At 41.6% G+C, this 11,673-nt stretch overlaps 1 protein-coding gene across 1 annotated transcript; it reads left to right on the plus strand.

Moving 5' to 3' along the window:
* The first annotated feature begins 1,475 nt into the window (after positions 1-1,475).
* LOC134623221 (uncharacterized) lies at positions 1,476-3,789 on the plus strand. The gene is made up of 4 exons (XM_063468401.1): positions 1,476-2,133; positions 2,260-2,418; positions 2,793-2,921; positions 3,521-3,789. The coding sequence occupies exons 1-4, from the start codon at positions 1,476-1,478 to the stop codon at positions 3,787-3,789; spliced, it is 1,215 nt and encodes a 404-aa protein (XP_063324471.1).
* Positions 3,790-11,673: the final 7,884 nt, after the last annotated feature.

Below are 11,673 nucleotides of genomic sequence, written 5' to 3' on the forward strand. Positions count from 1 at the left end.
GAATCCCCCACCGCCCAGACGCCCAAGCGTTCACCGCCATCCTACCACACCCAAGGAGGCCTGAGGAAGAGAAGGAGAGGAGCCAGCAGTCAGTCCAAACAACTACCCAACAATCCACAGGATCTACAGGTTAGTTACAATAATAAAAAAAGGCACATTAAAGCAATACTTACACTCCATACATGTTACTGTCCACACGTGTCCTTGTCTAGATTCGTGTGCGGTTCATCGAGGAACGACAGTTGCCGGGCATCAACATTAAACCTGTTGTTAAGATAGCAGTTGCCGGGCAATCCAAGAGGACCCGAATCAGAAAGGGAAACAACCCGGTCTTTGATGAGGTAAATAAATGTTTTTGCCAGTATGGGTCTGATGATAACTTTCGTTTTTTTCCACTGTACTACTTTTTATTATAACTGTACATGTTGCTTTTTACTCAAACTTCAACTTACATTTATTTCCCTCCACAGACTTTCTTCCTGAACTTCTTCGAGACACCCTCAGACTCATTTGACGAACCCATTTTCATCACTGTGAGTGTGTTTGTCTCTTTTTTATTTGTTTACCTTGGATAAATCAAGCATGTGGGAGAAATTCAACACTATAAATTCAATTCAATTCATATAGCACCAAATCACAACAACATTCACCTCAATGCGCTTTATATTGTAAGGTCGACCCTACTATCATACATACAGAGAAAAACCCAACAATCGTATGACCCCCTATGAGTAAGCACTTTGGTGACAGTGGGAAGGAAAAACTCCCTTTTAACAGGAAGAAACTCTGGCAGGACCAGGCTCGGGGGGGGGGGAGGAAGACAGGAAGACACCACCCACAACCAGTCTCTTGCATTCTCACTGGTTCTGTCACCAAAGCGTTGGCCTTCACAGACAACCTCAATCATTCTGTTGTGATCTCTCTCTCTCTCTCATCATTGATCTTTTATTTTCTGCCTCCCATAGGCAGCGTTCCTTATTTTTATCAGAGTTATAATCTTTCTCTTCTTCAGGTATGTGACTCTCGTTCGCTTAGAACTGACGCCGTGATCGGTGAATTCAAGGTAAACTGCCAAGTTTAGAGCTTTAACTTTAGTCTGTGATTTTTTTTATGAATATTGGACTGCGGTGTACTATGATAAATTTGGGCGGGGGGAGGGGGTTAGAAAATTAGAAGAGCTCAAACATCTGTCCCTGTGTTGTTTTCCACAGCTGGATGTGGGCACCATCTACAATGAGCACAGTGAGTATATGTTTGTATGATTTTAGTATTTTTAGGTGTATTTGCTTGACAAAGATTAAACAAAGATCTAAAAGTTAAACTGTAAATTATGTCAGATTGATCATCGGGCTGATGACCTTTTTCATTAACTTAGCTTTTAGCCACTTTGGTCAGGCGGATAGGCTCCAGCATCACTATGACCCTGAACTGGATACGTGGTTATGAAAAAGGAAGGGTGAATGGCTGTTGTATAAATGGCCATCAAGGGGATTTTACTTCTTTGCTTGTTTGGAGCGGCATTTTCTGACATAGATCGGCGTCAGTGTGACCCGGAGATGAAACAACAGACACCGACTATTTGTTCAAATTATAAAAACACTGTATACCTATATGATAGAATTCAGGAACTTACAGAAAAACTAATTATACTGAAAACCGAGGTAACTGCTGTGAAAGAGTCTTCAGAGAGGAACAACAATGCTTTAGAAAGGTTAGAGCATAAACTTTCAAAAGCACTAAAAGAAAACGAGAGCATGAAGATACAAAAAAATGAATTCAATGACATGAAGAAACAGCTGGAAGAACAAACTACCGCCATTGCTACCCTGAAGAGTGACATTCAAAAACTGATCAACCACAAAGAAAGATTACAGGGAAACTTCAGTGAGATTGAAGACAGACTTGACACAACGGAGCGACTGCTGGAGGAAAAGAGAGCCCAGCTTGAAAATCTGGAGACAGAAACTGAAGCTGCATTGAATGACACCAACAAACTCCTGCAGATGTACAAGAATGAACTTTCCCACCTAAACACAACAAAACAGAGCCTTCAACGTGAGATTGAGGCCAAACTGGATGCCACAAAGACAGACCTTAAAGCTGAAATCAAGGAAATTCTAAACAACACTGAAGGTAATTTAAAGTGTAACATTTGAACTTCCTTATTAACTTGTATTAATTGATATTTAAGAAAAATATACAAATATAATTAACTAATTAACAAATACAATCAACCTTTTAAATAACTATTATTTTAAGCTTTTAGCACAGAACTGAATGAGCAAGAATCTCAAGTTGGCAAACTTAAGGAGAAGACTGACTACAGATTCAAGATTGTTGATGAACAGCTGAAAACACACAACTCCACAGTGAACAACCATGAAGCTGAAATAAACCTGCTGAAGGAACAAACTGCAGGTAGGGATAAATGACAACTAATTAAATTTTTAGATATAATGTTTAAATGTAATTGTTCTAATAATTTTAAGATTTTGTTACATTTCTTGATAATTTGTTAAAGCCACTTTATTCACTTCTCCTTTTCCTTTCATAATTGTGTCATGATTTGTGATATCATGTTTGTGTTGACAGGATTTACAACATGACTGAAGTCACAGAAAAGACTTGAACATGCCGTGTAAAAGCTTAAAGCAGAAGGTAAAGGGCAGGAAATGTATAAAGATTTTACATCCAATTGTTGATAGATGGGTAATATTTAAAAATGAAATGCACACATTGCAAAATAGAACTCTGACGTGAACGTGCTTTTACTTGCTTTAGCCCAAAAAAAGTGGCATTTTCAGCAACGAATATGGAGTCTCCTGGTGTGTTCACTGGACCCACTACTTCCAACACCAGCAATATTTTGATCTTCAACCAAGTCTTCACCAACATTGGCGATGCTTACAACAATAAAACAGGTATGACTAAGACAAACAAACTCCTGAAGATGTACAAGAATGAACTTTCCCATCTAAACACAACCCAGAGCCTGGTATTGATTTTCTGTGTCACAAATCATGTTGTTTTTCGTTCTTTCCAATTAAACCTTTTTTTTTTAAAACTGTCTTTTTAAATAAATGTTTTAATTCTAATGACATATTCATGTTGAACTAAAAAAATACAAATAAACAAAAGCCAACAAAAAAAAACCTCTACAACAAATTTTGGCATGCAAGCCTTAATTATTAAATATTATATCATATATTATCCTCCAAACGTCTTTTTGTTCTACCAAACAAAGTTTTGGACACTCTAGTCTGTAGCTGACAAATAAGCTTTAATTATTAATAAAGTGATTAACAGTAAGCTCCTTTTGCTACTCAAAATCAACATGTGCTTGAGTATACTATAATTGTGCAATGACTGGATTTAGTGTCCTCTAGATTTTGAGCACAGCTATGTTTGCTGGGAGTCAAATTGAAAATGGTTGGAGTGTAAAAAGCTTCATAAAACTAATGGTGTTTCAAGGAAAATGCCAGTATATAATCTGAAACCATTGAGTTGTTTCCTTTGATAGGAATCTTCACCGCTCCAGTGAAGGGAGTTTACCAGTTCACCTTCATGACTTTTGGTTACTACACCTACACTTCAGGAGCCATCTTGGTGAAGAATGGACATTATCAGGTTAGCACCTGGGATTTCACAGGACCAGATACCAGTGACACAACAAGCAACACGGTAATTCTTGAACTGGATGTGAAAGATTGTGTCAACATCATCCTGTGGAGAGGTGGAAAAGTACACACAAGTGTCTTCAGTGGGTTTCTCATTTTCCCAGTGGAATAGTGTTTTACATTTAAGAATGTGAACAAAATGCCAATGCTTTTAAAAGGTAGACTTTTGCCGTGATTGTGAACGTGATTAATTATTTGATACTTTTAAGCTAATTAATATTAAAGAAGCTCAGATTGCAGTTCCTTGGAGTGTAGAGAGGGCTTTGTGTTAACTGCATTGAAATGTTGAGGTATAGGGGCATTTTGAACAATTATTATCCTGTTTTTTGTGGTCTTTGAAATGGTGTGACTGATTTAGTTATGACGTATGTCCAAATCATGTATGTCTTCAAATATAATCAAAGTCACTGAAAATGAAAAAAATCATGTCTTGCTGTTAATGAATTTTTGGGGGTCTTTGATTTCAATAAAGGACCAAGAAATGTCATGTTTTTGTGTTGTTTCAATGAGTGAGGTCATTTTTTTCTCTTTACCATTGTGGAGGGTTTCGTGTGCATCAGTGATCCCAGAGATTATGTTGTCTGGGATCATTTGGTTCGTTGATAGGGTCTCTCAAGTTAAATTGGTCCTGCGTAAGGGGCCAGAGGAAAAGCAACCCCTATGAAAGGATACAAATCAAGGGACCTGTTTACCCAGGATAGGGTTACTGGGTCCCTCCCCCAGAACCAGCCTTGGTGAGGGTGCTCAAGGAAGAGTGCCTAGTTGCTGGGCCTTAGCCCATGGGCCTTAAGAAAAAAAAATGGACCCACTCTCCTGTAGGCCCATAACCTGTAGGAGGTCCTGTAGAGGTCAAGTGCAATGTGGGTTGGGTGGCAGTCAAGTTTAGAGAACCTGGACACTGGGAGATGAAACATCACCATTCTGTAGTAGGGAAAGAGCCTGAGCTAGTCCATGAGCATCACAGATATGAGCTAGATTAAGTTAAGTCAAGTGGCTTTATTGTCATTCCAACCATGTGCAGTAGTACAGTAAACAGTGAAACGAGACAAATTTCCTCCAAGATCATGGTGCTAAATATGACATAACAGACAGTCAACACAGGACTACAGAAAGTGTAATGTGCAAAGATTGCAAAAGTTGCAGACAAAACAAAGACAGTGCAACACCAAACAGAACAGAATGATACAGACCCAACCATGCAATAGTGTCAAGGGCTGTGTGTGGCAGGCAGGAATGGAGGACTCAAAATGCAGACTACAAACGTGGACTCAAAACTCAGCTTTTATTGCTGGATGGCCAAAGAACAGAAAACTAACTATACTGGATATACAAAATATACTAGCAAGGCAGGCAGACAGAACACACAGCATGGAGTGATGGAGATCATGACACTGAACAAAGGAAAACACAGGGCTTAAATACACAGAGGGATAACGAGGGAATGAAACACAGGAGGAGAGCACAACTGGGAGTAATCAACCATGACGAGACCAAGGGGAAGCAAAACTGAAAACATTAACATGTTACGCAGACTGTCAATGTAAAACAGGAAACATGATTGTGTTGAAAGCAGAACTGAAATCTATGAACAGCAGTCGTACATATGTGTCTTTAATGTCAAGGTGAGTGAGGGCAAGATGTAGGGTGGTGGCAATGGCATCATCTGTTGTTTGGGCGATAGGCGAACTGCAGTGGGTCCAGTGTGGGTGGCACTGGTCCAATATGGCTCATGACAAGCCTCTTGAAGAACTTCATCATAATGGGTGTGAGTGCAACGGGACCGTAGTCGTTAAGGCAGGACACTGAGGACTTCTTTGGCACGAGAACGATAGTGATGGCCTTGAGGCATGTTGGGACAACAGCAGTGCTCAGGGAGAGGTTGAAGATGTCAGTGAGGACATCTGTCAGCTGATCTGCGCACTTGATATTTTTTCAAGTGATGTAATACTGAACAAAGCATTTTGAAACTTTAAAGAAAACAATTCAAGTGGCTGGGTGACAAGGCTGATATCTGATGTGGAAATCTTGTTATTGCATTTGTATCGAAAGGTAAAGGATCCAAAATGTACATGTACTCACTTGAACTCTGTCATCTGTAAAAACCTTCTCCCTTAAATTAAGTAAGAGCACTAATCAGAATTCATTTTGAACTTTCCTCTGTTTCCTTTTTTTGCAGTAAACTCCTCCTCCAGACGTGGAACAATCCCCTGCATTCCCCTTGTGCTTCCAGCTGTTTCCTCATTCCTTGTGCAAAGATAAAGACTATGAAAACTTCACTATTCTTCCTTGTTAGCTCTGCATTTGAGTCCATTTGTAACTACTGTCTGAGTTGGCAGTTAGAATTCTTTATTCAAGTTAGGCTTTGATTCTGCTTTTAAATGATTGTGATTTGTTTCAGGTTAGAATGTGACTATTAGCATATGGTAAATCTGAGTATTGTTTTCTTTGATAGGTAACTTCACTGCTCCAGTGAGTTAACCAGTTCATGACTTAAGGAGCCATGTTACTGAAGAATGGTTATACCCAGGTTAGGACCTGGGAATTCAAAGGACCAGATACCAGTGACACAAGTAACACTGATGTCTTCAATTCACTGTCAGTGATCGGGTCAACATCATCGTGTAGAGAGATGAACAAAATAAAAATAAATTTCTTCTTTGTCATCTGGTTTAACCGTGTGAAAGAAATGTCAGTCAGGGATATATGATTTTATTTTTTTAAATTGTGAACAATTTTTATCGAGGAACAAATTTTTGGCTTGTAAAAGATTGAATTTGGTTAAATTTACTAAAAATGTAAATCTAAAAGAGCATTCAGGAGGTTACAGGCCAAATATTTAGTATGTAAGATACATTATTTTATTGTGTGCCAAAGTGGAACAAAGATTACAATGAGTCAGTTACAGATGCTCTTGATCTCAACTCATAATATGTGTGAAGCATAATGCCTTCACAAGCTTGTTAACCCTAGAACAATGTGAGTTTGTAACACTATCACTATCACATCCATGACAGTTGATGTGATCTTCACTGATGTGATAGTGTTCAATGGTTAATGCATGTTGAACGCAGCAAAGAAACAAATGTTCATGTATTTGCTTTACAAATTAAATCAGATATTGACTATACATGGAAACCTACAGATTATAAAATGAACCTCCAAAATGTTCATTTAAAGCATCATCATAATAATATACATGACTACAGAGAAATCTGTAACATTTCTTTTGTTATCTAAGTTTTATCTAACTTTCGTCAGATTTAATCATAGTGAATGACAAAGAAATTACTTTAAAGCGACAAAGTATTAGATTTCTTCTTTAGTTTCCTGGTGTAGTGTGAGGTTGGCTGTCTCTAAAACCAATTTCTTGAAAGGGGGCTTTAATTTTCAAAGTTGCTGCTTTATCATTGAAATGTAGCTACATTTCACCCTGATAATGATAAATGAAAGAATGGATTACACTATTTTTTATGATCTTGTGTGGAAAGTGACATATAACCAAATCAATGTAAACATTCAAATATAATCACTGGAAATAAAATGATGTTTTGTTTTTAATTAATGTTTCGGGCCTTTTGGTTGCAATAAAATATCAAGCATCATCAAATAGACTGTTATTTACTCACTTTGCATTGAAAAAAACTCAGTTGTAATATAGAATCTCTTACCTCACATTATTTAAAATTAGGTTGTCACTCTGGAAAATATACTTGATTACATGACTTTAGTAATTATTACAGTCTCAAATTCTTATTCACACACACACACACACACACACACACACACACACACACACACACACACACAGGCCCAGATACTGATACTAGATACTGGCAACCTTCTGATACCACCGTTTGCAACTCTGACTAGTTCGTGTTGGCAGTCACTTAGAATGGATTGAACAAGACCAGTATGTGAACCCCTAATAACCGCAACCTGCTTGCCTGGAAAAAGATTGCTTGATGAATTGTTGCTTGAGGCTGCTGGCAGTTGCAAGGGAAAATTGCATAGTGAAAAGGTATAGAGTGCTGGAGGAAAAACTTTCTTGCAATTGCGTTGGTCACTAGCAGATTATCTGGATTGCTTATAGTTTTATATCAAAGATGCTGACTTATCTGCAATCCCCCAACTACTTTGTGTGATAGTGAAACCATGGAACACTTGCCTTTATAAAGCATAATTTTTACTTAAACAAATGGACTCTGCTTCTAGTTTGCATTGCACTTCAAGTTTTACTACTGCTCTGCAAATTAAACAATACATGCATACAACTAAACATCTTCCATCCAAACTACAGGCAACTGTGGCAAACTGTTTTCAACCAAAGCAGTCACAAAGAACAGTCTTGGTGCAGCATCCTTTACATCTCCCAGCAACCACTCAGCAACTGGTTGGAGAATACGTATTTTTTTTCCAAACGACCTATAGTTGTCAAGGGGTTTGCCAACTGGTCTCTAGGCCTGTATGACTGAGGCCTTAGATATCCACATATGAATATTTTACTACTATTATTGCAGTAATTACAGTGTCTAACCAGACTTTCTATTTTATCAATCTATCATTTCAATAAAACAGTTACTGTCTGAGGTGCTGGGGCAGGTACATCAGACAAGCTCGAAAGTCTGTAACAGCTCCTGGTAGTTTGCCCATGTTCTCCCATCTCTGCATGATGGGATCAAAGCAGTGGACCAGTGCAGACTCACTGTAGTCATCCTGGCAGTACCCTCCCAGTACATAGATCTTCTCCTCAAGAACAATGGAGGCTGCACCAACATGGGGCATGGGCAGTGATGCAAAAGTAGTCCAGCAATCAGCCACAGTATCATACACCTCAGAAACTTGTTGATCAGTGTAAAACTTCCTTGGGTTACAGACTCCACCGGCAACATTTTTTTTTTTTTTTTTTTTTTTTAACCTGTCCCGTTTGGTTCTTTTGCCATCAGAATTATTGTCTAAAGGCGAAGAAAGATGCCCAACGGATTTACTTTACCAAATGGACCATCCCAGCCTTGCCGTAATGGTCCATTTGATTCAACTTTTTATTGTTTATTTTATTTTCACTTGCTGAATACGGGACAGACTTGACTGGAGGAGAGAATGTGGAGAAAGAAAGAGGGAAAGAAAAAAACCTGAGAAGAGGGACGGGGAAAAAGGGCAAAAAACAAAAACCAACAGAATAAGCAGACAAAAAATACATATATCGATCACCTGGATCACCTGTTGAGAAAGAAAAAAGAAAGCAAGCAGAAGAAAACGAGAGTAATAAACAAGATCACAATGATATATGAGAATATGACAGTAAATACTAAATATTAAACATTATTGTGCAGCACGTGAGATCGACAGCGCACAGTGTGCTTTGAGGTAGGAGCCAAAAAGGGTGTAATTTGTGTGTGTGATCACCCGTGTGTACACCTGTGAGCATGAACGCGCTTGTTTTTAAAAGGTTCCTTCATGTAATGATCTGCTAGAGGGTGTGGGGGGCCACTGCCCCGACCTCCAGGGCATGAAGCAGGTATGGAGGAGATCAAGACTCCAGACATCCAGAGGCCCCCAGAACACAAGAGACCAAGGAAGACCAACAGAGGGGCAGCCGCGCCACTATCCCAGAAAGAGCTGAGGAGAGTCCCAGATGAGGGGTCACTCAGCAGCCGCGGAGCAGAAGCCAGGGGGGGTTGCAGTGACGTGCCCGTGAGCTCCGCCGGCAGCCAGCTGTGCCTGAGTGGCCGAGCCCCGGGCCGTGAGGCCGAGGGCACCCCATCCCCAAAGTGGCCCGAGCGAGCCCCAGGCTCCAGGCCCCAATAAGCAGCCGCCAAGGAGTGAGCCGGTGGGTACCTGGGCGCCCACCCCCGGAGACAGAGAACCACCAACGCACCGATGTCTGAGGGCGTCCGCCACCGGCAGGGGAAGTGGTGGGGGGAGATGGGCCTCCAAACCTTGGAGGGCCTGAGATGTCCTCAGAGAGGTGGCGTCTGATACCCAACCTGACATATAGACACAGACAAACAGGCACACACAGATACAAACATCTATTCCCACCCTCATGCTCTCATATACAATTGCTCAACACTCACCCAACGTGGAGACAGACATAGAGAGACGCTGTACACACAATCACACTCCCCAAGCGTACTCTAAGCCCCGAGTCTAGGTACCCTTGCCCCTGGAGGGGGAAACTGCACCCAGACTCAGGTGGTGTAACCCTTTTCCCTGCGGTGGGGAGAAGCAGACCGCCCCGACTCCGCAGCAGCAGGGAGGCCCCATACACCAGACCCCAGTCGGACGGCCAACTCCTCCTCCTAGCCCCCCTGCTCCAGCAGGCCGCAGAGAACGGGGGTGTAGGAAGACTCCAAACCTCCCTCCACCCGCTCATATGTACTGTTGATGTATGTGTGTTCTAAGGTGCATTTAAAACCCAGGAGGGCATGGAGCCACCTGCCAGAGCAGCAGGTAAGCATATAGCCCCTCCTGCTAGCCCTCAATGTCTACATGTATTTAAAATTGAGAGGTGGGCAACGACGCCAGGGGTGAGGTGTACACCCTGATGGTAGTTTGGAATCCGTGTAGCGTGCCCACCTCCAAGATCCTATATGTATGTGTAATGAGAGTGTGAGTAATGTGAATGTCTAAGTTGTGGGATAAAATTGAGGCAGAGGCAGCCAGAAGGGGACAGAGGGGGGGGATGTCTCCTCTGCACCCTGGTGACACACCCCTACCCCAAGGCCCTGCATGTGTGGGTGATTGTGGTGGAGCGGGAAGAGGGAGGCCGCTGGAGATGGGGAGGGAAGGAAGGGAGGGGCAAGTGACCCCTCCCTGGGGCCAGCTCCCCCGCTGACCCCAGTAGGCACCCCCATGCTGTGCAACCCGCCAGGGAAAGGGGGCCCAGGCCCATCCGGACCGGGGCCCAGTGCAGCAGCGCCCCCCGGCCCCACAGAGCCCGGGACAATTCACCCGACCCCACCACAGAGAAAACTGCACCCACCCCATCATCCACTCATCTTCCAGACTACACAAGACAATAGACGCCCAGGCTGAGATCTTCCTCCACCACTCCTGTATCTCCCCCTCCTGCAGAGAGAGTTCCTGAAGAGAGGAAAGCTCCTGCAAGATGTGACAACCTCCCCCACCAGTTGAAGAGCCCCCCAGGTGGCTCGATGCACCGGCGGCACCCCGCGCTCCACCGGCAACATATAGATGACTTTGTAGAGCTTCCATGCAGTGCTGGGCTCTGTCTGCCAGGTAGATGGTTCCCCTCTCTGGGTGGTACAGACATGTGGAAACAAGGCACTCATACTTGCAGTTGAAACCTCCAGATATGAAAATCTCTCCATTAGTGACAGCGGCAGCATGGCCACTCAGAGCCAGGTCCAGTGGTCGGACAAAGCTGTGAAACAAGAAAAGCCAGGCAGTCATGTCCAGATGGACAGTTGTAAGGAAAATATTTTTTTTTTATCTACCTTCAATCTGATATATCACAAAATTGTATTACTTGGCTTATATATAACTTTAATAGAAACAACTTTATCGGAAATAAGCATCTTATAAAATATAAAGAAAGTGATTCAGCTGCATTTTCCATGAACCTTCCAGTTTACATTTCTGTGGTGACAGCATGACTTTGGACGAGGTGCAGGCAGCAACTCGGATGAATCTTCATTAAAGTCTGAATGTCTTGAGTTTTGTTCTTTAACTCACAAACACTATAACTGAATACTGTCTCGTGTAATAGACAATATTTAAGCTGTTTTGCTGTTTGCTACCTGCCCCAGCACCTCAGACAGTAACTGTTTTATTGAAATGATAGATGAAAATGAAAATGCAAGTGAACACTTTAACTTACATTTATCTTTTATAACTATTATAAAGCTTGACTCTTTTCATATTGCCTCAGTCTTTTAACTTTGTTGTCTTTGTTGCAATGTCCACAATTCAAAAACAGATATATTATTCAAGCCTATCTTGAATAATTATCCATTATTTAAGATTCTGTTTCATG

The sequence above is a fragment of the Pelmatolapia mariae genome, unplaced genomic scaffold (assembly GCF_036321145.2).
Source record: "Pelmatolapia mariae isolate MD_Pm_ZW unplaced genomic scaffold, Pm_UMD_F_2 NODE_ptg000477l+_length_24376_cov_1, whole genome shotgun sequence".
NCBI lineage: Eukaryota > Metazoa > Chordata > Actinopteri > Cichliformes > Cichlidae > Pelmatolapia > Pelmatolapia mariae.

Bases quoted from the DNA above. Each gene is read 5' to 3' on its own strand.
- LOC134623221 (XM_063468401.1), top strand. From the start codon at position 1,476: ATGGCCATCAAGGGGATTTTACTTCTTTGCTTGTTTGGAGCGGCATTT. The intron at 2,134-2,259 runs GTAATTTAAAGT...TATTATTTTAAG, and splicing joins AATTCTAAACAACACTGAAG to CTTTTAGCACAGAACTGAAT. The intron at 2,419-2,792 runs GTAGGGATAAAT...GCCCAAAAAAAG, and splicing joins GCTGAAGGAACAAACTGCAG to TGGCATTTTCAGCAACGAAT.